The sequence below is a fragment of the Ursus americanus genome, chromosome 5 (genome assembly GCF_024610735.1).
Source record: "Ursus americanus isolate L20-20 chromosome 5, mUrsAme1.1.p, whole genome shotgun sequence".
In the NCBI taxonomy this organism is placed as follows: domain Eukaryota; kingdom Metazoa; phylum Chordata; class Mammalia; order Carnivora; family Ursidae; genus Ursus; species Ursus americanus.
Window position 1 is genome coordinate 59,468,566 of NC_142131.1, and position 26,769 is coordinate 59,495,334.

Genomic DNA, 26,769 nt, shown 5'->3' on the forward strand with positions numbered 1-26,769 from the left:
GTGTAGGCCCCTTGAACATGTATCTTTACATAACTGTGTAGGTATAGCTACAGAGTAAATTCCTAAAAGTTAATAAACCACCTTTAATTTATTGTATTTTCTCAGTCTACCTAATGGCTTACTTTGAACTAAATGCCAGAAATAAAACACTCCTTCCTTATGCTAAATCTGATATCTCTCTTTCCCCTGCTCCTGTAACATATACATTGTGATCTTATCCAAATCTCCACTTGAACATAATTGGCATGTGATTAAACAGAAGGCATTGAATGAAATCATACTTACGGCCTTGCTTGTCTGTCTTCCTTCTCATGTGCTTTTGATATCTCTCTTCTGGTTTCCTCCACCTGACCAAAACTTCCTATCAGCAAATGGGCTCTGCAGCCAGACTCCCTAGGGTGAAATTTTGTGTCCACAAGTGTGTGGCCTTTAAAAAATAACTTCTGTGCTTCAGTTTTATCCTACATAGAGTTAGGATAATAATGGTATCTACCTCCTAATAAAATTGTGAGTACTAAATGAGTAACAGACCTGTAAAACAGTATCTGGCCCATTAATGGTACACAATAAATGTTAGCTCCTTTTCTTATTATTACCTGCCCCTCCCACTCTCACAGCACCCTCATCTTCAGTAGCATTGTACTGTGTGCCTTGTATTTGATTACAGGCGGATTTCTGTGACGATTCACAGGTTTCATCATCTTAGCTCCAGGCTCCTTGAAGCCAGGGAGTGTATATTATATATCTGACTATTTCCTGCCCCATACTGCCTTGCACACAATTGTGCTTAATTAATATTTATTGATTAAGTATGTATACTTATGGAGGACCTATCATGAAACCAGCATTTATAAAACAAATCTGGTTTTTAGTGTGTAATTTTTATCCTTGAACTGGTTGAAAACAAACTGTAATAATTACATTTCAGGAGATGACGCATTCATGGCCTCCCCCTCTAACGGCTATTCATACACCATGCAAAACAGAACCTTCCAAATTTCCTTTTCCAACTAAGGTAAGTAAATAACATGTGTCTTTGATACTATTAGAAAACTCTAAATGGCTTGACTAAAATCATATGAATTCAGAATTGTCTTGCCATTCCCGTTTTAGTGGGAGACAGACAATAAATACATAAGTTCAAATAGTGGTCATTGCTGTGAAGAAAATAAAACAAGATAATGGAATCGAGCGATTGGGTTAAGAGGTTTTTGAAAAAGCTTTGAAGGCAATCGGGAAGAGACTTAAAAGGCATCAGTGTTTGTTGCAAACTGTTACGGTGTTCTAGGTTGCAGGTGGTAAGGGCTTCTCAAACTCTTGTCTCAGGGCCCCCTTTCCATTGGACATAGCAGTCATACTGATGTGCTGTGGCAAGAGGTTCCTTAGACAACAGTTTCAGGTTCAACTATAGCAGATGTGCTTTTTTTTTTTTTAACATTAATTTATATTTACATGAATAATAGAAGAATATATTCTTGTGGAAATTTGACCAGGACCCCTAATAATAGCCTTTCCCAGTGTTGCCTCCACCGTCTCGCCAGAGCAACTTCCATGCTTACTTTTGCAAGTCTTTTCACATGCATTTGCAAACATACATATGTGATCGTTACATGTAAGCACTCTCTCTTTGACTTTATTTCTGCCCAGATTTATTGTTCTGGATTTTTAATCAGCAACAGGTCTTAGAGACCATTCTATAGTTACTATGTATCTATATTATATATAGATAATAGATTACATATAGAGGTATTTAATTTCATTTATTTGCGTCCATAGTATAAATGTATTTTAGTTTAATTATTTCCCTTTGGTGTTTAAGTTGTTGCCAAGTTTTCATTTCCATAAACATTGCTTGTGTGGGTATCTTTTTCATGCCTTCTTTTGTGCATATGAGTTTCTTTTGTGTAAAGTAAGAAGTAGAATTGTTGAGTATTGAGACGGTATATTTAATATATATTCTCAGATTCCCTCCGCATCAGTTGTACCAGTCAGTGCTCCCACTTGTATTCCCCGAGTCCTCACATATACATCACCATTTGTTGCTTGAAGCACCAATCTTTTGAGTGCAGAATGGCATTTCATTTCCTAGATTGCTAGCGAGGTTTATCATCTTTACACATTTGTCATCCATGTGATTTCTCTGTAGGTGAATTTACCTGTTTCCTCTGCTCTTGGGGTTGCCTCTTTCACCTAATGAATTTCAGAAGGATTTCTTTTTGTGTTGTTTTGTTTGAATTCCAGATTCTAATAATTTCTTCTGTATGCTACAAATACATCTCCCATTTAGAGTCCTTTTAAGTATTACGGTCTGGAAGATTTAAAAATATTTTTTTAAAGATTTTATTTATTTGACAGAGACACAGCGAGAGAGGGAACACAAGCAGGGGGAGTGGGAGAGGGAGAAGCAGGCTTCCCGCCGAGCAGGGAGTCGGATGCGGGGCTCAATCCCTGGGATCATGACCTGAGCTCTGTTAAAGAAGCTTTTTGTTTCCCCAGGATCATAAGCATACCCTCTTATTTTTTAGTTTAATGTAATTGCAATTTTGTTTTCTATGTTTATCTTTAGCCCAATTTATTTTTGTGGATAATGTGAGGTAGGCATGTTACTTTCTGCCTATATGTGTGCCATCACACTCCTTTACTTTTAAAATCAACCTTACACACACCTAAAAAATATACAGTTGGAGTTTGGTAGGTGTATGCACCTGTGTAACCACTGCCCTAATCAAGAATTAGAAACTTCTGTCAACGCCAGAGATCCCCTTGTGTTTCTTTGCAATCTACCTCACCCCCACCACTGGGCCCTCACAATTACTGATCTGTTTTATGTCACTATAGATAAGTTGTGCTTTTTCTAGAATTTCATGTAAATGAAATCCATATAGTGTGTACTCCTTTTGTATATATGCTTGCTGCCTTTTGCTCAGCACCTGCTTTTGGAATTCTTCCATGTTCATGAATGGATTGGTGATTTGTTCTTTTTTATTCCTGAGTTCCTTTTTATTTGTGTTGTATGAAAATATCAAAATTTGTGTATCCATGTACCTGTTAATGAACATTTAGGTTTTTTCCAGATATGAAATATTAAGAAGAAAGTATCTCTAAATAGGCACTTACAAGCCTTTGTGTAGATTTAAGTTTTCTTTTTTCAAGAATAAATATTGGGTTATATGGTAAAAAGTAGAATTGCTCAGTTGTATGTTGAATTATGTTAAATTGATACTAAACTCAAAACTATCTTCCAAAGCGACCGTGTCGTGCTCCTGCCTCCCTCCACTCCCATCCCTCAGCAGTGTATGACAGTTTGATTTGTTCCACATCCTTGTCTACGTTTGGTATTGTCAGTCTGTTCAGTTGGAGCCATTTTCCTGGGCACATAAAGGTATCTCATATTGGTTTCAGTTTCTGATTCCCTGATGACTAATGATGTTGAAACTCTTCTTATGACCTTATTGACAATTCTTCTTTTTGGATATCGATTCAAATCTTAGGACTTTAGTGTGTGTGTCTGTCAGTGGTGGTGGCAGGACTAGGAGATGTTATTTGTAGTTTTCTTGTCTTTGGGTTTAGTATCAGGGTACCTCTGGCTCCTTAAAAGGAGCAGGGAAATGTTCTTCTCATTTCTATTTTCTGAACTGGTTTGTGGAATTTAGTTTTAATTCTTCCTTGAATGTTTTTGGGGTTTTTTTAAAGATTTTTTTATTTGCTTATTTGAGAGGGCAAGAGATAGCAAGACAGAGCATGAGTTGGGGGAGAGGCAGATGGGGAGGGAGAAGCAGACTCCCCACTGAGTGGGGAGCCTGACACAGGGCTCCATCCCAGGATGCTGGGATCATGACCTGAGCCAAAGGCAGACGTTTAACCGACTGAGCCACCCAGGCACCCTTTGAATATTTTAATATACTTCAACGGTGATGCCATCTGGGCCTGTAGTATTCTTTATTGGAAGGTATTCAGTTATAAATTCAAGGTTTTCATTAGATATAGGGCTATTCAGATTTTCTCTTCCTTGTGTCTGTCTTATAATTTGTTCATTTCATCTAAGTAGTCAAGTTTGTTGGTATAGAGTTATTTATAATATAAATACTCTTTTAATGTCTGTAGGATCTCTACTAAAGTCATTTTTTCCCCTGATATTGGTGATTTGTATTTTCTCTCTTCATTTTCTTTGATTAGTCTAGCTAGAGTTTTGTGAGTTTTATTGATCATTTCTAAGAACCGTCTTTTAATTTTTTCCGTTTTCTATTTCTTTGGTTTTTCCTTCATTGTGGTTATTGTCTTCTTTCTTCTTATTGTGGGTTTCATTTACTTTTCTTTTAACTTCTTCAGATGGGGGCTTAAGTCATTAATTGTAAACATTTCTTGTTTTCTATATTTAAAACTATCAGTTTCTGGGGCGCCTGGGTGGCGTAGTCGTTAAGCGTCTGCCTTCGGCTCAGGGTGCGATCCTGGCGTTCCGGGATCAAGCCCCACATCAGGCTTCTCTGCTGGGAGCCTGCTTCTTCCTCTCCCACTCCCCCTGCTTGTGTTCCCTCTCTCGCTGGCTGTCTCTCTGTCAAATAAAGAAATAAATAAATCTTTAAAAAAAAAATAAAACTATCTCTCTTAGCCCTGCTTTAGGTGTATCTCACAGATTGTGATATATTGTGATTTTATTACCATTTAGTATGTGATATTTCCTTATTCCCTGTGTGACTTCTTCCTTGATCCATGGAAGCATGTGGTTTCATTTTCAAATATTTGAGGACTTTCCACATACCATTTATTACTAATTTATTTATGTTCTTGTTAGAGAATATAAGCTGTATAATTTGTTTTTAAAAATTTATGTTATTGTTTTATGGCCATTATATGAACTTTCCTGGTGGCTATTTCATGTACACTGGATAGAATATGTTCTTTTTTTTTTTTTTTTAAGATTTTATTTATTTATTTGAGACAGAGCAAGTGAGCACAAGGGGGGAGGATGGTCAGAGGGAGAGGGAGAAGCAGACCCCCTGCTGAGCAGGGAGCCTGATGCAGGGCTCAGTCCCAGGACCTGAGATCATGACCTGAGCTGAAGGCCAACTGAGCCACCCAGGCACCATAGAATATGTTCTGTATATATCAGATCAAGTTGGTTGAGAGTGATTAGTTGTCTACATTTTTACTGACTATTTGTTCTACCAACTAATGAAAGAATAGTGTTGACATCTGCACCTGTATTTGTGGCTTTGTCTGTTTCCTCTCTCAGTTTTTTCCATTTGGGGTTCATGTATTTTGAAGTTTCGTTATTAGGTGTGTTTAGGATTGCAGTATCTTTCAGATTTATTGATCCCCTTTTTTTTCCATTATGAGATGTCCATCTTTATATCTGGTATTAGTGCTTATTCTGAGGTCTACTTTGTCTGATTTTCATGTAGTCACTCCAGCTTTCTTTTATTATTAACATGATTTAACTTTTTCCTTTATTTTTAATCTATTGGTGGCTTTATATTTAAAGTGAGTTTCTTATAGGCAGCATATAATTTGGTCTTGGCTTTGCAGCCTGCCAATCTCTAGTATTTAATCTTGGAGTGTTTAAACCATTTTCTTTTAATGTGGCAATTGATATTGTAGGGTGATTTTTTTTTTTTTGGTGGGGGTTTTTTGATATCGTAGGGTTTAAATGTACCATTTGTTATTTGTTTTCTGTTTTTCCAACAATTCTTTCTTTGTTCCCTTTCTTGAGATTCTTTTGGATTAAATAATTATTTTTAATATTCTATCTTGAATTATTTAATAGTATACCTCTTTTTTTATTGTAAAATTAAAGCTTATCAGAAGACTTTGAGCATAAGCTCATAGTTCTGGCTTATGAATGCAGGTCCATTCATAATTTTTTTTTAAAGATTTTATTTATTTATTTGACAGAGAGAGACAGTCAACGAGAGAGGGAACACAAGCAGGGCGAGTGGGAGAGGAAGAAGCAGGCTCCCAGTGGAAGAGCCTGATGCGGGGCTTGATCCCAGAACACTGGGATCACGCCCTGAGCCGAAGGCAGACGCGTAATGACTGCGCCACCCAGGCACCCCCATTCATAATTCTTTTTAGGTGACAGTTTTATTGAGGTGTAATATACACACCATACAATTCATTCATTTAAAATGTACAATTAACTGGTTTTTAGTATATTCATAGTTGTGTAACCATCATCACAATTATTTTGGGAAATTCTATCACCACAAAAAGAAACCCTGTACTATTTAGCAGTCACCCTTCTATGTGCTCCAGCCCCCACCCTAGGCTCAAAGCAGTCACTGATCTACATTATATCTCTATTGATTTGCTTATTCTGGACATTTCATATATGTTCTCTTAAATTCTACATAAGAGTGAAATCATATGGTACTTTGTCTTTCTCAGACTGACTTATTTCATTTAGCATTGAACTCTCTAGATCCATCCATGTTGTTGCAAATGGCAAGATTTTATTCTTTTTTTATGGCTGAGTAATAGCCCATTGTATATATATACCACATCTTCTTCCATTCATCTGTTGATGGACACTTGGGTTGCTTCCATAATTTGGCTACTACAAATAATGCTTAATACATAATAGGGGTGCTTGTATCTTTCTGAACTATTATTTTCATATTCTTTGGGTGAATACCCAGTAGTGCAATTATCGAAACTTAGGGTAGTTCTATTTTTAATTTTTTGAGGAAACTCCATACTCTTTTCCACAGTGGCTGTACCAGCTTGTGTTCCCATCAACAGTGTACGAGGGTTTTTTTTTCCTCCATATCCTTGCCAACACTTTCTGTTTCTTGTGTTTTTGATCTTAGCCATTCTGACAGGTGTGAGGTGAGATCTCATTGTGGTTTTGGTTTGCATTTCCCTGATGATGAGTGATGTTGAGCATATTTTCATGGGTCTGTGGGCCAGCCGTATGTCGTCTTTGAAGAACTATATGTTCTTGTCTTTTGTCCACTTTTTAATTAGATTACTTGCTTTTTGGTGTTACATTGTATAAGTTCTTTTATATATTTTGGATATTAACCCTTATTGTATATATCATTTGCAAGTATCTTCTCCCATTCATTAGGTTGTCTTTTTGTTTTATTGATTGTTTTCTTCGCTGAGCAGAAGTTTTTTGTTTTGATATAGTCCCAACAGTTTATTTTTACTTTTGTTCCCCTTGCCTTAAGAAACATAGAGGGGGCGCCTGGGTGGCACAGCGGTTAAGCGTCTGCCTTTGGCTCAGGGCGTGATCCCGGTGTTGTGGGATCGAGCCCCACATCAGGCTCCTCCGCTGGGAGCCTGCTTCTTCCTCTCCCACTCCCCCTGCTTGTGTTCCCTCTCTCACTGGCTGTCTCTATCTCTGTCAAATAAATAAATAAAATCTTAAAAAAAAAAAAAAAAACATATTTAGAAAAATGTTGCTATAGCCAGTGTCAGAGAAATTACTGCCTGTGCTCTCTTCTGGGATTTTAATGGTTTCAGGTCTCACATTTAGGGCTTTAATCCATTTTGAGTTTATTTTTGTGTATAAAATTTAGGGGCGCCTGGGTGGCATAGCGGTTAAGCGTCTGCCTTTGGCTCAGGGCGTGATCCCGGTGTTGTGGGATCGAGCCCCACATCAGGCTCCTCCGCTGGGAGCCTGCTTCTTCCTCTCCCACTCCCCCTGCTTGTGTTCCCTCTCTCACTGGCTGTCTCTATCTCTGTCAAATAAATAAATAAAATCTTAAAAAAAAAAAAAAAAGAAACATATTTAGAAAAATGTTGCTATAGCCAGTGTCAGAGAAATTACTGCCTGTGCTCTCTTCTGGGATTTTAATGGTTTCAGGTCTCACATTTAGGGCTTTAATCCATTTTGAGTTTATTTTTGTGTATAAAATTTAGGGGCGCCTGGGTGGCATAGCGGTTAAGCGTCTGCCTTCGGCTCAGGGCGTGATCCCGGCGTTCCGGGATCGAGCCCCACATCAGGCTCCTCTGCTATGAGCCTGCTTCTTCCTCTCCCACTCCCCCTGCTTGTGTTCCCTCTCTCGCTGGCTGTCTCTATCTCTGTTGAATAAATAAATAAAATCTTTAAAAAAATAATAATAAAATAAAATAAAATAAAATTTAAAAAATGGTGTGAAAGTGGTCTCGTTTCATTCTTTTGCAGGTAGCTGTCTGGTTTTCCCAACACCATTTCTTGATGAGTCTTTTTCCCATTGCATTTTTTTTTTAAAGATTTACTTACTTATTCTAGAGAGAGAAAGAACGTGTGCACGAGTGGGGGGAGGGGTAGAGGGAAAGAATCTAAAGCAGACTCCCCGCTGACAGCCTGATGTGGGGCACAGCCCCACAACCCATGAGATCATGACCTGAGCTGACACAAAGACTGTCGGACACCCAACTGACTGAGCCACGTGAACGTCCCACCCATTGCATATTCTTGCACCCTTTGTTGTATATTAATTGACCATGTAATCATGGTTGTGTTTCTGGGTTCTCTATTCTCTTTCATTGAGCCATTGTGCCATACTGTTTTGATTACTACAGTTTTGTGTAGCATATCTTGAAATCTGGGATTTTGATACTTCCAGCTTTGTTCTTTTTTAAGATTGCTATTCGGGGTTTTTTGTAGTTCCATACAAATTTTAGATTATTTGTTCTAGTTCTGTGAAAAAGGCTATTGGTATTTTGATAGGGATAGCATTAAATCTGTAGATTGCTTTCCATAGTATGGACCTTTTTTTTTTTTTAAAGATTTTATTTATTTATTCGACAGAGATAGAGACAGCCAGCGAGAGAGGGAACACAAGCAGGGGGAATGGGAGAGGAAGAAGCAGGCTCATAGTGGAGGAGCCTGATGTGGGGCTCGATCCCATAACGCCGGGATCACGCCCTGAGCTGAAGGCAGACACTTAACCGCTGTGCCATCCAGGTGCCCCCATAGTATGGACATTTTAACAGTATTTGTTCTCCTAATTCATGAGCATGGAGTTTCTTTCCATTTGTTGGTCTTGTCTTCAGTTTCTTTCACCAGCGCTTTGTAGTTTTCAGAGTACAGATCTTTCACCTCCTTGGTTAAATGTATTCCTAGGTATTTTATTATTTTTGGTGCAACCGTAAATGGGATAGTTCTCTTCATTTTTCTTTCGGCTACTTCGTTATTAGTATATTAGAAATGCAACAGATTTCTGTGTCTTGATTTTGTATCCTGTGATCTTACTGAATTCATTTATTAGTCCTAGTTTTTTGGTGGAATCTTTTACAATTTTCTGTATATGATATCATGTCATCTGAAAATAGTGAAAGTTTAACTTCTTCCTTACCAATTTGAATATCTTTTATTTCTTTTTTTTGTCTGATTACTATGGCTAGGACGTAGTGTACTATGTTGAATAAAAGTGGTAAGAGTAGATAGACATCCTTGTCTTGTTCATGATCTTAGGGGGAAAGCTTTCAGTTTTCCCATTGAGGATGATGTTCACTATGCGTTTTTCATATATGGCCTTTATTATGTTGAGGTATATTCTCCCTAAAGCTACTTTTTTGAGGGTTTTTATCCTGAATGGATGTTGTAATTTGTCAGATGCTTTTTCTGCATCTTTTGAAAAGTTCATATGGTTTTTGTCCTTTCTCTTTTTGACGTACCCCAAATGTTTCCTTATGATCCTTTATAATGTTCTCTTCCTGTAGTCTCTTCCCATCCCTAGGCAACCACTAATCTGATTTCTGTCACTATACATTAGTTTGCGTTTTTGAGATTGGTATAAATAGAATGATAATACATATACTCTTTGTTCTGGTTTCTTTCACTCCACGCAATTACTGTGGGTTTTTTTTTTTTTTTTTAAGATTTTATTTATTTATTTGAGAGAGAGAGCATGAGCTATGGGGAGGGGCAGAGGGAGAAGGGAAGCAGTCTCCCCCCTGGGCACGGAGCCCTACATGGGGCCAGATCCCAGGACCCTGAGGTCATGATCTGAGCCGAAGGCACTCAACGAACTGAGCCATACAGGCACCCCTCACTCAGCACAATTATTTTGAGATTCATCCATATTGTCGAGTGTATAAATCATTCTTTCTTATTGTTAAGTAGTATTCAGTTTCATAGTTACACCACAGTTTGTTTACCCATTCACCTACTGATGGACATTTGGGCTCTTTCTGGTTTTTAGTTAAAAATAAAGCTGCTGTGAATATTTGTGTACAAGTCTTTGTATGGGCACATGCTTTTATTTCTCGTAAGTCAATACCTTCAAGTATAGGGTGGATGTACATTTAACTTTTAGGAAAATCTCATACTGTTTTCCAAAATGATTCAGCCATTTTATTATATTCCTACTAGCAATAGATTAGAGTTTCAGTTGCTCCACGTACTTACCAGTGTTTGGTATGGTCAGTCTTTTTAAATTTTAGACCTTTTAGTAGTTGCGTAGGAGTGCTTCATTTTGGTTTTAATTGACATTTCTCTAAGATGATGTTGAGCACCTTTTCATGTACTTGTCATTTGTGTATCTTCTTTGGTGTACTGTTTAAATCTTTTGCTCATCTCTTATTAGATTGTTTTCCTCTTCATTTTTTTTAAGATTTTATTTATTTATGTATTTGAGAAAGTGTGAGAGAGAGTACAAGCAGGGGGAGCAGCAGAGGGAGAGGTAGAAGCAGGCTCCCTGTAGAGCAGGGAGCCCGACATGCAGCTCAATCCCAGGACCCCGGGATCATCACAGGAGCGGAAGGCAGACGCTAAACCGAGCCACCCAGGTGCCCCTGTTGTCCTCTCCTTATTGAGTTTGAGAGTTTAAATTTTCAGGATGCAAGTCCATTAACAGATACAAGATTTGCACATTTCCCCCCCAGTAAGTAGCTTCTCTTTTCATTATTTTAACTATCTTTTGAAGAGGAGAAGCTGCTAATATTGATGAAGTCTAATTCATCAGGGTTTTTTTTGTTTGTTTACAGATCATGTTTTTGGTGTCTACGAAATTTTGCCTAACCCACATTCTCCTATTTTTTTTTAGACTTTTTATAGTTTCAGGCTTTACATTTAGGTCTATGATCCATTTTAAGGTAATTGTTGTGTATGGTGACAAGATATGGATCACAGTTTATTTTTGTGTGTACAGATATCCATTTCCATTATCATTTGTTTAAAAACCTTGTCTCGGGGGGGCTCCTGGGTTGCCCACTCGGTTAAGTGTCTGACTCTTGATTTCGGCTCAAGTCATGAACTCAGGGTCTTGAGATCAACCACCACCAACTCCACCACCCCCCACCCTCCACTGCGGGGCTCCATCCTGGGTGTGGAGCCTGCTTGAGATCCTCTCTCTCTCCCTTTGCCCCCCCCCCACCTCTTTAAAAAGCTTGTCTCTGCAAGGAATTGCCTTAGCAATTGCAGTTGATCGTATATGTGAGTGAGTGGGGAAGGGGCAGAGGGAAGAGGGAGACAATCTCAAGCAGACTCCCCCGCTGAGCACAGAGCCTGACTCGGGGATCGATCCCATGACCTGAGCCAAAATCAGGAGTCGGACGCTCAACTAACTAAACCACCCAGGCGCTCCTTGAGGTTTTTCAGTTTCATTGATCTTCTAAAAAACTGCTTTTTCGCCTTCATTGTTTTGGGTATTGTTACATTGATTTCCATTGTCTTCTTTATTACTTTCTTATTCTGCTTTCATTTGGTTTAATTTATACTTCTTTTGAAAAAAATTCTATCTTTTCTAAATTCTATTATTTTGTTTAATTTACACTTCTTTCTTTAAAAATTGCATTTTTATTTATTTATTTATTTATTTATTTATTTTTTTAAGATTTTATTTATTTATCCGACAGAGATAGAGACAGCCAGCGAGAGAGGGAACACAAGCAGGGGGAGCGGGAGAGGAAGAAGCAGGCCCATAGCCGAAGAGCCTGATGTGGGGCCCGATCCCACAACGCCGGGATCACGCCCTGAGCCGAAGGCAGGCGCCCAACCGCTGCGCCACCCAGGCGCCCCTAAAAATTGCATTTTTAAAAAAGGTTTTATTTGAGAGAGAGAGCCAGAAAGAGAGCACGAGTGGAGGGGAGCAGAGGGGAGGGGTGGAGAAGAAGCAGACTCCTCACTGAGCAGAGAGCCCAATGTGGGCCTTGATCCCAGGACTCTAGGATCATGACCTGAGCTGAAGGCAGATGCTTAACCAATTGAGCCACCCAGGCGCCCTTAAAATTCTTGAAGAGTAAGGTAAGGTCATTGATTTGAGATCTTTCTTACTTTCTCATACAGGCTGTTGGTGCTATAAATTTTCCTCTAAGTAATGTTTTATTTTCATCCCACAAATTCTGAAATGTGTTGTATGTTCATTTTTATTCAGCTCAAAATATCTTCTGATCTCTTTTTTGATTTCTTATTTTTTCTGCAGATTATTTTGAAGTGTCATTTACTTTTCAGGATATTCGGAGGTTTTCCACCTATTTTCTGTTACCTTATATATTTTCTGTTAACTTGTGGCTTAATTCTGATGTGGTCAGAGAATGTACTTTGGGTGACTTGAATTCTTTTACATTTATTACAACTTATTTCATGGCCCAGAATATTGTTTCTTTTGGTAAATGTTTTGTGTACACTTGAATACGTATTTTGCTGTTGTTAAGTGGAGTGTTTTGTAAATGTTGATTAGATCAAGGTGGGTGATTTATAGCTTTAGTCAAGTTTTCTATGTTCTTACTCATTTTAATTCTACTTGTTGTATCAGTTATTCAGAGTTATAGTTAATCTCTCAGTTATTTTGAATATATGATTTTGAATTTGTCATTTTTCATTTCTTCGTACTTTTAAGAGTTTGTGTTTTAGGTGCATAAACATTTGGGATTGCTATTAGTTCTAGATGAATTGGGGGTGCCTGGGTGGCTCAGTTGGTTAAGTGACGGCCTTCGGCTCAGGTCATGATCCCAGGGTTCTGGGATCAAGCCCGCATCAGGCTCGTTGCTCAGTGGGGAGCCTGCTTCTCCCTCTCCCTCTGCTTGCTACTCTGCCTGCTTGTGAGCTCTCTCTCTCTCTCTCTCTCTCTGTCAAATAAATAAATAAAATCTTTTAAAAAAAAAGTTCTAGATGAATTGATACCTTTATTCTTACGAAATGACCCCTTTTAATCCTGATGATAATGTTTGCTATAAAATTTACTTTAAATTTACTTTGTCTGATTTAATATAACCAGCCTAGCTTTCTTTTGATTAGTGTACATATTGTATTACTTTTTCCATTCTTATCTTATTTTAACTTATCTGTGTTCATTTATTTAAAATGCCTTTGTTTTAATTAGCATACAATTTTGTATTGCCTTTTTAAAAAAAATCCAGTCTGATACTCTGCTCTTTAATGGGGGTATTTATTCATTTTGGGGGTGTACTTAGACCATTTATAGTTAATGTGGTTATTGATATGCCTGGGTTTAAATTTACCATCTTGCCTTTTGATAATTACTTGTCCCAATCTGCCCTCCCCCTTTTTAGCCTTCTTTTGGATTGAGTATTTTTTGTGTTTGCATTGTAGTTTTGGCTTATTAACTTTAACTGTTTTATTTTATGTTTGCTCCAGGGTTTGTAGAATATGTCTTTGTCAAAGTCTATCTTTGAGTAATTATACCATTCTTTTATGTTATATAAGAACCTTTCATCATTATGCTGTTTCTCCCTTCCCAGTATCTGTTCTATTGTTGCATACATTTTACTTACATTTAAGTTATAAACCCCACAATATTTTTATTATTTTTCATTTAGACAGTCTCTTATCTTTTGAAGTGATTTAAATAATAGGGGCAAAGGATTTTTGTCTTTGTATAGTTACCATTTCTTTTGTTCTTTATTCCTTTGTATTCGTCCAGATTTCTGATTGGTATCATTTTCCTTCTACCTGGAGGACTTCCTTTTAAGATTTCATTTAATGCTTGTCTGCTTGTGATGAATGGTTCCCACTTTTGTATGTCTGAAATTTTTATTTTACCTTTTTTCTTAAGGTATTTTTGCTGGAAATAGAATTCTAGGCTAGAGATGTTACCCACTGTCTTCTGGCTTGCATTGTGTCCGGTGTATAATTTATTGTCATTTTTTCCTTCTATATATATATAATGTCTCTCTTCTTTCTGGCTTCCTTTAGGATTCCTTTTGTCTCCATCACTGATTTTAAGCTGTTCAGTTTTGGTATGTCTTGGTGTGGTTCTTTCACCTTTTTTGTGCTTGGGGTTATTTTTTGCTTCTTGGAACTTTGGGTTTATAGTTAATGACATTTAGAAAAAAGTTTGCTATTGTTTTCTCAAGATAGTTTTCTGTACTCCCTCTTCCCCATTTCTCCTTTACTTGAAGGGCTCCAATTACATGTATATTAAGCCTCTTGAAATTGTTCTGTAACTCAGTAATGCACTATTCATTTTTTTCAGTCTTTTTTGTTATTTCACCTAGGGGTAGTTTCTATAGTTCTATCTTCTGTTTCAGTAGTCTTTGATTCTGCAGTGTCTAATATGCTGTTAATCTCATTTAGCATATTCTTGATCTCAGTCATTATGGCTTTCATCTGTATAAATTTGATGGTTATTTGTGAGAACATTTACTTATTATGTTCTTAGTATGTTCCAGGTATCATATTTAACAATGTATTCTTTATTGACAATACACTTTCGTTAGAAAGCTGAGGGCAAAAGAGTGATTACAGAGGCACAAAAGATACTGGAGATGGTGAGCTTGTAAAAGAAGATTTTCTTTTGAGGTTTTGCCTGTGAAAGGGAGCAGAGAAATGGGGTGGTGCCAAGAAGGGTATAGTGATGTTGTCAGGTGAGTATTTTTATAAGAATATTTTATCATATGTAGATATGATAAAATAATATATATGTGATTCATATATATGTAAAATAAGTAAATATGTATATGCTGATCATAATGTTTTAGTAAGAAGGAAAAGCATATGCTACATGGGAAAGACAGAGGGTAACCTTAGAAAATCTCCACAAGAGAGGTTGAGATTCTGTGCTTCAAGTACAGGATATTAACTTTAAAGCACAGTTAGCTCATTCTTTGTCATAGGAGGGAAAGCAGATGAGGTGGGTATAGTTGGAAGTAGGTTAGTAGATTTTTCAGTGATAGTTTGCAGTGCGCTGAAGCTTTTGACTGCCCTCGCACATATACATCGTATGTTTGAAACAACTCCTGGCAGTGTTCTAGGTGCTTCAGATGTATAGCATTCAGTCATTTGGATATTTCCCTGTTCTAAGATTGGTATTTAAAAAAGCAATTAGAGTAGTATGTGCCAAAGCCTAGAATAGTTCCTGGCACCTATGGCTGTTCAGTAAATGTTTGTTTCCTGAATTTGGATATAAATACTCAGGTAACGTGCTTAGATTTTTTGGTTTTTCTGAAACACTTCAGTTACCTACTTAGTGATCATTGCTTCAGTTGGGTTGCTGACAAGTTGGGTTTTGGTTTTTTATAGCTCATCTCATTCTCTGACTTTTCAGTGAATACACCTTCGTGTGTAATATAGTTTAAAGCTTTATACGAAGCTTTAATAGGTATTTATTCTCTGTGTGTGCTAACCATATGAACTAGGTCCACTGAAGACAGAGAAGGGAGAAAATTTTGATACTTAGGGAATTTGGAGATGACATCCTAAAGATGATGACAGTAACTGGGCTTAGGAAGGAGAAGTGTAGGAGTGCCAGAAGCACATGGGAAGGTAAGGAGCACAGTAGGAAGGATTTCACTCTCATTAGCAGGTCTGAAAGAGCAGTTCACATGTGGCTCATGGTGGATGAAAAGTTGAGTTTAGGAGTATGTTTGGAGAGCTGGTTTAGTGAATCCATGTCATTCACTTAAGCATCCTTGATCTGTCCCATTTAAAAACAACACAATACATACGTACATACATACAACAAAACAAATACATCCCTCTGTTCCGTGTGATTCTCCAGCCACTCCTCCTCCTTGGAGTTAAACTTCCTGCAACAGTGGTTCGTATTTGATGTCTGCTCTTCTTTCCTCAGGCACTCCTCAGTCTAGTCTTGATTGATCTCGCTTTTCATTATGACCACTAGTGGCCCATTTTGTAAATCCAGTTACATGTGGCTTCTCATGAGCATTAAATATTGTTTTTACTTATTTCTTCCTTGTTTCCCACTATATGTTACTCATCTAGAGTTACGTTGCTTCTCTGACTTTTCCTTTTTCTCCTCCGTCTTTGCCTCTACAAGTAAATGTAAGTTTTCCAGGCATCGTGCTCGGTGCTGTAAAGGAATACAGATGAAGAAACGTGTTTTGCCTCAGTCTGCCCAACATTTGGTTGTGGAAATAAAGTAATACAAAAGAATGGAAAAAATTACGTATTAGTGTTTACATGGATGCATAGTTATACACACCATGCTTAGACCTAGAATTCTCTTCTCTTTATATCCTATTCCTCTTTACGTAGGTGTTCTACAAATTTTTATCTTAATTCCGGATACATACATCCAGCTGCATAGTTGACACTTCTTAGATGTTGAGTTTTAAGTGCCTTTGAGACATCTTCCACGGAGAACTTGGGATTCTCACTGCTAGTTCCCAACCAAAAAGCAAGAGAAAACAAACATGATCCTCTTTTCTGTTTCCTGTCTTAGTGAAGCTTTTAGAGAAACCTTTTTGGAATTATCTTTGGCACTTCCCTCTCTGTCATACCCAATAAACTGTCACCAAGTCCTAATGATTTTACTTCCTTTAATGTGTTTTAATTCCGTTCCTTTTTTTCCATCTTTATTCTTACCACGATAGTAAGTCAGTGGTCTCCAAAGTGGAATGCATATATATAGATACTCCACTGCTGTGTGTATTGGGGGCAGGGTGGGGGAGAACGGGATGAAAACTTTATTCTTATTTTTTAGTTCAAAAAATTCTCTAATTTTAAGTCTAAGAAAACAAAATCAAAGCAGTGATTGCTTCTCTTGATCTGAATGGCAGATGGTCACATTTTATTTCTGAGGTATTCCAAGATAGGGGGTCTTTTCCTATGGAAAAGTTGGTAGAATTGTTCTCGTTCATTTGTTCTTACTGGCTCTAGCAGTAATATTACAGTTTTAAACTGGCTCAGTTAAGATGATTTACAGATTGTATTAACTGGTTTTAATTCAGCTTATCTTCACCAGTGGACAAGCGGCTTTAAAGATATACCTGCAATGAAACTGCTGAGTGAAAATAACACTAAAATGCATTTCTCAGCAAACAAGAAAATGACAGAGCTGAGATTTTTCTTCTCCTACTATGAGCTTTTTATCTGTCACTGTACAAAGTAGAAACAAGGATGCCCTAAGCCAAAAAAAGAAGAAAACATCCAGATTATCAACAGTAGTTTGAGTATGGATTTATGTCATTAATCTTGCTTTTAGTGTATAATGTATCTTGAGATACTAACTAATGAAACTATGACAGCGTCATGATTCATACTCTGGAATTTTGAGTCGTGTGATAATGCAGTCCTTAAACATAAAAGTTTAGTAAATTTTATTAAAAACGTGTTTTGAGATTTCTCCCAGTGTTCTCTACCTTTGTCCAAAAACGTGATCTTTCTGCTCTACTGAAAAATGGGTAAAATCCAGTAAAGAGAGAATATACTAAAATGCATTTCTTTGTCAGGAAATGCTTTTGAGGCAGGCTTAGAAAACATAGCTGAAGATTCAAGAAACAAATACTAGAATAAATCATTCATTGTAGAAAGTTACCTATAATGAGGTGGGTGAAAGTACAGGTGCTTCTAGTAATCTCAATTTATGATTTTTTTTTAAAGATTTATTTATTTATTTGTTTATTTATTGATTTATTAGAGACAGCCAGCGAGAGTGGGAACACAAGCAGGGGGAGTGGGAGAGGAAGAAGCAGGCTCCTAGTGGAGGAGCCTGATGTGGGGCTCGGTCCCGGAAAGCCAGGATCATGCCCTGAGCCGAAGGCAGATGCTCAACGACTGCGCCACCCAGGCGCCCCTCAATTTATGATTTTTAAAAAAACATTTATTTATTTGTTTTAGAGAGCAGGGGTGCATGGTAGGAGGAGCAGAGGGTGGGGAGAGAGAATTCCAAGCAGACTCCACACTGAGAGCATGGAGCCCAAAGTGGGACTCGATAGGATCCTGAGATCATGACCTGAGCCAAAGGCAGAGGCTTAACCTACTGAGCCACCCAGGCACCCCTCAATTTATGATTTCTGTTAGATTCTTTTCCAGTTATAAAGCACTTGAAGAACTACTTCTTTGTGCATCACTCAAAGAAAGATAAAGCAGAGCTCCATCCCAGGACTCTGAGATCCTGACCTGAACTGAAACAAAGTCAGACGCTCAACTGACTGAGCCACCCAGACGCCCCAGAAGTTTAGATCTTTTACATTCACTTAGAACTTCACTGGTTGTTTCATGACCTAAGTTATCTCCTGTAAACATGAGTTATACCTCCCTCCCCCAACCCACCTTCCTCTCTGTCCCTCTCTCAAATCAAAATTTACAACAGATATGGTTGTATATATATTAAATGTTCTTTAATGTAATGCTTTATGATCTAGCCTTTCAGGTCTTGAGTCTCGTTTCTCACCACCCTTTCTTCTGCACCTTTTCCTCTCAAGGACTGCCTTTAAGTCCTTTATACCAGCCGTGCTCCTGTCTTTTTTTGACTTTACACATGCTGTTCTCTGTACCCTGAACACTTGCCTTTTCCAGTTTACTTCCTACCTGACTTCAGGTCTTCACCTGAACAGTACTTGCTCAGGGAAGTCTTTACTCATCTTCCTGGCTAGGTCTGTCTGTCTGCCTCTCTCCCTCCCCCCACCCTTTACTCTCACTCGCTCACTCACACATTCACTCATGCTCACGCACACACAATTGTAAGCTCTTATATAATATTGTGTACGTATTTGCCTTCCATTGTACTTACCACAGTGACCATTTTACCTTTATGTGCATGAATAGTTGCAGAGATGGTCATTCACATTATACAGATGAGTGTTCAGTTCCGTGATTATAAGGTCCTTGTCTGTTTTTACTTATCATTCTGTTTTTCCGTACTTAGATATATGAATGGATATCATGTCAAAGAGTTTGGGTTTCATTCCTAGGAAAAACAAAGAGCCATTGAAGGTTCTATAAAAAAGAGTAGTGATGACTCACACTAGGATTTGGGCTTTAGGAAGATTAACTAGAGACTATAGTTGAGTGAAGGAAAAAGATTAGAGCCAGAAAGATCCATTAGATGTCCTTCGTAGGTTAAAAAATGTGAGGACCTGAAGTCTTTGCAGTGTAGATGGAGAGGAGATGTTGTTGCATTTAGTAGATATTTTGGAGACCAGCAGACTGACTATTGTCAGAGGTGTGAGGAAAAGGAGAGATGACGTAAAAGTTCGGGCTACTGACTTTTAGGCATTTACAAGGTAAATGAGTATAAGATAATTGGTAATAAAAGGGGGTGGAGGATTATTTGCATCTTTAACACAATTCACAGGCATGACCTTGGCCACTGCTCTATTTATAGTTTTTGTAATAGCTTTATTGAAATACAGTCCATATACCATGCTTCCACCCATTTGAAGTGTACAGTTACATGGTTTTGAGTATATGGATAGACATGTGCAACCATCACAACAGTGAATTTTAGAGCATTTTCATCGCCTCGCAGAGAAACTCCCGCTTCTTCATCTATTACCCACTTTCATTCTGTCTCCCTCCAGCTCTATGAAACCACTCATCTTTTCTTTGTCTCTGTAGATTTCCTTTTCTGGACATTTTATGTAAATTGAACCTTTACCATATGTGGTCTTTTGCAACTGGATTCTTTCAGTTAGCATAATGTTTTCACGGTTATTCCAAGTTGTAGCATGTATCAGTACTTCATTTCTTTCTGTGGCCAAATAATATTCCATTGAATGGATATATATCACATTTCGTTTATACATTCATCAGCTGATGGACATTCAGGTTGTTTTGAGCTTTGGGCTCTTGTGAAATAATACTGTTAAAAACATTTGTGTACAGGTTTTTTTGTGTGGACATAATGTTTTCATTTCACTTGGTTGTATACCTAGGAATAGAATTGCAAGGTCATACAACTATATATTTAACGATTTGAGGAACTTCCAAAATGTTTTCCAAAGCTAGTTGCACCACTTTACATTCCCATTAGGCTTTCATTTTTCTCTGCATAACTTGCTGTTGTCTGTGTTTTTTATCCTAGTCATCCTAGTAGGTGTGAAGTGGTGTCTCGTTGTGGGTTCGATTTGCATTTTCCCCATGACAAATGATGTCAAACAACATCTTTTCATGTGCTTATTGACCATTTGTATATCTTCCTTGTAGAACTGTCTATTCAGATCCTTTGCTCATTTTTTCATTGGGTTGTCTTTTTATCATTGAGTTGTAAGAGCTCTTTATGTATTGTAGATAGTCTCTTATCAGATACATGATTTGCAGATATTTTCTCCCATTCTTTGGGTTGTCTTTTCACTTTCTTGATGGTGTCTTTTGAAGCACAGAAGTTCTTGATTTTGCTGAAGTCCATTTTATCTATTTGTTTTTTTGTGTGTCTTATATGCTTTTGGTGTCATATGTAAGAGTTCTTTGCCAAATCCAAGGTCATTAAGTTTGACTCGTAAGTATTCTTCTAAGAGTTTGGAGTTTTAGCTCTTACATTTAGGTCTTTTTTTTTCTTTTTAAGATTTTATTTATTTGATAGAGAAAGACACCACGAGAGAAGGAACACAAGCAGGGGGAGTGGGAGAGGAAGAAGCAGGCTCCCAATGGAGGAGCCTCATGTGGGGCTCGATCCCATAACGCCGGGATCACGCCCTGAGCTGAAGGCAGACAGTTAATGACTGAGCCACCCAGGTGCCCCCCTCTACATTTAGGTCTTTGATCCATTTTGAGTTATGTTTTTAATGCCGTCTGAGGTAAGCATCCAACTCCATTCTTTTGCATATGGCTGTTCAGTTGTCCCAACACCATTCGTTAAGAATACTATTCTTTCCCTGTTGGATGTGCTTGGCACACTTGTTGAAATCAGTTGACCACAGATGTAGGTTTACAGTTTTTTTTTTTAAACAGTAAAACTATATTTTTAAAAAAATTCATACTATGTGGATTTCTCTTTCACAGATGGTTCTGTCATTAAAGTAAGATTGTGCTTATTTTTATGTAGGCTTTTAGGGATGTTTGCATAATTTTAATACTACATTGGGCTACAGACTTAACCTTAGAAAAATGCACAATTTGCACATGTGAAACAGGTGATGTGATCATGAAAGTTGAGTTTGGAAAGCCATGTTTCTTTCACTGACAAGTGACATTTTGGCTTCCTTTTTTACTGGTGCTTCCCAAGTGCCAGACACTGTACTGGTATGCAGCTTACAAAGAGTATATGACAATCTTTTCCTCAAGCTGCTCATTGTAAGATATTGGGAGTGGGAAAAGGAAGGTATTAAAATGATGTGCGAATATGACATGAGGTTTTTAGTTCATAAATTGGTATCTTTTGAGTCTATGTAGGTTGTACAGTTACTTTCACTCTAATGTAGGTTTTTAGGGTTATTTATTTATTTATTTAGAGAGCGCAGGCCTGCGAGCTGGGGGCAGGGGGGCCCCAAGGAGAGGAAGAAGCTTAAACAAGCTCCACATCCAGTGAGGAGCCAACACAGGGCTCAGTCTCGCAACCCTGAGGTCATGACCTGAGCCAAAATGAAGAATCAGACACTTAACCAGCTGAGTCACCCAGGCGCCCCTTGTATTATTATTATTACATTTGTTTTTTAGTTAAACATTTTCTTAAGATCAAGAATCTTAAATTGAAATCATTTGCTTTCCCAGGGCTCTAAATTAGGATATGAGTACCATGGATGCTGCTGAAAAGAAATGAGTAATAAAGAGGAACTATTAGGTAGCTTGATGCTTTTTGTAGTGAGCTTTGGGAAAGTTCATTATTGACCACATGATTGCTGAGGACTGTCATATGTGATCATTAAATTCTTTCAGTGTTTTTTCTTTTATGCATTTTTAGGAACTCAACAGGATCTTTCATTGAATTACTTGGAATTGAATAGTTTAATTTGAAGCATTTGTCACTACGATCCTTTCTCTTAATGCCACTATATAATTTTATGTTCCTTTTTTCAGGAATCTCAGCAGTCCAGTTTTGGTCCCGGAGAACAAAGTGAGTATTTCTTTTCCTCTTGTTTTTCAAATTAAGCTTTTTATTGAGTATTCATTTCTCATGGTCACATCGTATATTATTTTTACAATTCCTTCACATGCCTTATCCCAGTTTTTATTATCTGTTGATTAGTAGTGAGTTAAGCCAAATCTTGGTATACTTAAAAATGAAGAATTATAGATCGATGGCAATCAAAACTATTTTTATTAAATATTTGAAGTAATAGTTCAAAGTTCATGAATTCAGTTTGATGGGCACCTCATAAACCCAAGAGCCATTCTTTTGTCTTATCTCCTTCATGAAGATAGTTGGTTCTGTGAGAGTTAAATTATAAGCAAGAAGGGGTTGTAGCTTACCATTGCTCTTCTCTTCCTCTGTCTGTATTTATTTATTCTTACCCGGGCTTTAGGTCTGGGAAGAAAGTCTGCTGTTGCAGAACCCCCTTCAACCTCCTGTCTTTTGGTTTCTGAGAAGAACTTGAGGGAACAATAGTCTTAGGGAATTTTTTTTTTTTTTTAAGATTTTATTTATTTGACAGAGAGAGCACAAGCAGGGGGAGCAGCGGGCAGAGGGAGAGGGAGAAGCAGGCTCCATCCCAGGACCCTGGGATCATGACCTGAGGCGAAGGCAGACACCTAACCGACTGAGCCACCCAGGCGCCCCGGCCTTAGGGAATTTAAGTGTGGTCCCAGGAGATGATGGCTGTGTGAATTGATAGTGGTAAGATCAGGAACCTTGGAAATGTCTAGGCTTCCCCATATAGCTCTATAACAAAATAAATGGTCTTTTTTGCCAACAGCAGTAACTTCTTTAATAAGTATATTTACACTGGTTCTGCCTTAAAGCAATAGTTGTAGGAAAAAGGGACCCGCCATTGTTGATATGTAGAAAATAACTACAGGGGCGCCTGGGTGGCACAGCGGTTAAGCGTCTGCCTTCGGCTCAGGGCGTGATCCCGGCGTTCTGGGATCGAGCCCCACATCAGGCTCCTCCGCTAGGAGCCGGTTTCTTCCTTTCCCACTCCCCCTGCTTGTGTTCCCTCTCTCACTGGCTCTCTCTATCTCTGTCAAATAAATAAATAAAATCTTTTAAAAAAAAAAAAAAGAAAAGAAAAGAACTATAGGCCAGAAAGTTTACATTTTCCCTCAAAATCTTTTAAGAATGTCTCATCTTTAGTTCTGTCCTCCTCTCCCCATAACTGACTATTGGCAAATGGGATCATAAGCTGCCCCTAATCTTTATTACCTGTGTTTTTCACTTAATTTATTTTAGAGCTATATCTGTATCAGTATAAAAACTCTAGCTCATTTTAACATGAAAATTGTGTTCCATTGTATGAACATATCATAATTTATTTAACTAGTCCCCTCTTGATAGACATTTGTTTTTAGTTTTTGCTATTACAAATCATACTACGATAAATATCTGTGTATGAGTGTGTGTTTATGTATTTTTCCAGATTTACCTGTAAGGTAAATTTTTTAATTATAATTGCCATGTCCATGAATATGCGTGTTTCCAGTATCAGTAAGATAATATTACCAGATTGCCTGCCAAAAAGATTGTATGAGTTTGTAGTCCTACAGACAGCTTCTGAGCGCGTCTGTTTCTACCACTGTCTCATATTTATTAAAGTGTTGCCAATTTGATGGCAGGACGAATTCTGTCTCGTTGTGTTGACTTACATTTCTTTGAGGGTATACCGATACATATTTTACAATCTAAATAGCCATACTGTAGTTGTTAATTTCTGCATTCTTTTTGTTCTAGAAAGATACAATCCTTCTTCTAAAACTTCAAATGGACACCAGTCTAAATCGTAAGTGTATTGCTTAATAAGTTTGTCTGTTTTGCTAAAAGTCTGTAGTGTGTACATATTAGCACAACACTTAAATATGTGTGCTTAATCTTTTAAGGAAGGGGTAGGCATACTTACGTAAAGGCCAGATAGTGAAATGTTTTAGTCTTTAGGGGCTTAGATGGTTTTTGTCCCAGCTAGTCAGCTCTGCCATTGTAGTATGAAAGCAAATATAGACCGTGGGTGTGGTTGTGTTCCAATAAAACTTTTTTACAAAACAGGTATTAGTCTGTATTTAACTTGTGGGCCATAGTTTGCCTACACCTCCTCTGAGATTACAATTTTTTCTCATCTCTTAGAGATATGTGTATTTCTGTTTGTGGGTAGGTTGATAGTTTGTTTTTAATAAAGAAGACTAAAAAATACAGGATTCTTAGTAAGCCCTCCATTTAACTGCTATATGTAGAATATTAAGTCAGCATAGTTTGTACTGTCTTTAAGTTTTCCTCCTATAGGTAGAATCAGGAAGATATATCAAAACTGTAATTAGGCTAATATATTGGATGATAATAAATTTCAGCCTGAGAAATGAACTCTTGAATTCCTGAGACCACAAGTGAAGTCGCTGATTAAAACAAAATTCTGAAGCAGCTGTGGGCACAGTGCTAGCTTTCTAAGCTCTAACCCGTAATCTGTACTGATAACCTTAGCCTCTTACGCTGAACAAAAGGAAGATCTGAGAATGAATTTATGTGGATGCAAGAAATCCCCCTCACTGCTAAAGAATGGAAATTATATTCATATTTATTATATTTATTCATATGCAAAGAACTGGTAAAAGCCTACCATATATGTGCGAATCACTTTGGTTGCTGAGGGAACAAAAGCATGCCAGGACCTTGAGCAGTCTGGTAAAAGCTTTGACATATCCACGTGTGTGAACAGGTTCATTGAGCTGCCATTATTAAATCATAAGGGCTGAGAGAATTCAGAGTAAGTGCATTTCCTTACAGGGTATCAGTCATAGAGATGCACTAAGCCCTTGTCCAAAAGAAAACTCTTTTTTTTCTGTCCTGCTTAACTGGGCCAGCCTTAAAACACTTTTCATAATTCTGTAATCATCTGGTTACTTTGTTTCAAAGTGATCTTTTAGGGGATAATCTGAATTTGGGGTCAGATATAGAAACTCAGGTTAAGCTTTGAAGGGAGAGTATTAGTAGTTAATTGGAGTGAAAGAAGATTTCCTTTCCACTGATTGGAGACTGTCATGAAATTTTAAGAAGAAAGGTAATGGAACTTCTAGTAATGAGAAATTAAACATTTTTCTAGTGTTTTTCCCTAAGGTTTGTGTTAAGTTTTGCTATCCTGTAAAAGGCACGGAATATTTTGTGGGTCATTACTCAGATTCTTTATTTTCATGTTGATTTTATGGCCTTAAGGAAAATTTAAATCTGTAATCTTACTTTGAAAAATGAATTTCAGAAACTATTAGTTTACAGTATTTATTTGTGTGTTTTTTTAATTGATTTGAACTTTGATCAAGAAAGATTTAGAACCCGGAGTTTGTTTTTAATTCATACACGGTCGTTTCTGTTTTATAGCTAAGCTTCTTACCCCAAATTGTTACTTCTCCAGAGGGCAGTCATCTTTCATAGCGAGGCATTTATGAACTAGTGCTTTGATTTTGTGTTCTGGTTTTCATAGTTACGAAGTTGTATGAATCTCTTGGTGGAACGTGAGGGACAGTGAAAGAGTTTGTAGAAGGTGGCTTATTTAATTAGGAAAGGTTACATGTTTTACTTATGGAAAAGTGAGAACTTTTGAAATAGTCACTTTCTCTTTTCTCAGTTTTTATTCTCATGTGAAGCACACCAGAATAAGACAGTATTCTGGTGTGCCATGATACACTGTTACAAAAATACTAATTCTTTCTGCCTTTCCCTCTAGTATGTTAAAAGATGACTTAAAACTGAGCAGCAGTGAAGACAGCGATGGGGAGCAGGTGTGTCTACTGCTTTATGAATTTGCCAGTATCATACAGCATTGGTTTGCATTGTATTTTATAAGCATTAGAATTAAATGATAGATATGATTCATTTATTAAAATAAGTTCCTTACTACTTTCTGACAGTGGAATGTTGTCATGTTCTGCTGTGTCTTTAAACCTCCTTTTTTTAAAAATTGGCTTTTCCTTACAACTTATCATGGATCAGAATATACTCATGACACGTGAGATTGTTCACAAGAAGAACGTTTAACAGAGCTTTCCATCTTATACTGGCAGTTAGTTATTCTTTAGGTAACAATGGTGTGTCCTAAGTGTTAAACATTGATGCATACATTAGAGCTGGTAATGTTCTATTAAGAATTCAAATATTGTTCACATTAAGCAGATAGAGTCTTGTTTATTCATTCACATTTCCTCTCATGTTTTACTTTTAGGATTGTGATAAGACAATGCCAAGGAGTACACCAGGAAGGTATGCATCCTTTTATTTCTTGTTTTATTTGGAGGGGTGGGGTTCACCTGATAGCATTGTAGTAATATAATAATCGACCTTATAAATACTATAATGGTGATTGTACAACCTTGTAAATTAACTAAAAATCATTGAATTAATCACTTAACATGGGTGAATTCTGTGGTATGTAAATTACACGTAGAACTGTTTTTAAAAGGTAAGTGCTAATGTCTGAGCAGCATATTAGAAACTTTTAAGGAAGTATTTCATTTATAAATGACATTCTGGATTCATAGAACTGTAACAGCATAACAAACAGTAAACATTTTAAATAAAGTTTGTTGTCAGATCTGGGTGTTTTCCTGCTGTCACTGTAAAAAAA

The 26,769-nt window shown here is 37.4% G+C and overlaps 1 protein-coding gene across 3 annotated transcripts in view; it reads left to right on the top strand.

Moving 5' to 3' along the window:
- Positions 1-26,769, top strand: part of AFF4 (ALF transcription elongation factor 4) — an 88,082-nt gene that overhangs the window by 36,639 nt on the left and 24,674 nt on the right. For 2 of the 3 annotated variants that reach the window (XM_045794712.2, XM_045794711.2), the window contains 5 exons: positions 929-1,015; positions 22,091-22,127; positions 23,898-23,946; positions 25,873-25,927; positions 26,368-26,405. In XM_045794712.2, the coding sequence (XP_045650668.1) occupies positions 929-1,015; positions 22,091-22,127; positions 23,898-23,946; positions 25,873-25,927; positions 26,368-26,405 (266 nt within the window). The remainder of the gene's footprint in view (positions 1-928; positions 1,016-22,090; positions 22,128-23,897; positions 23,947-25,872; positions 25,928-26,367; positions 26,406-26,769) is intronic. The other variant, XM_087862284.1, reaches the window with a different exon arrangement.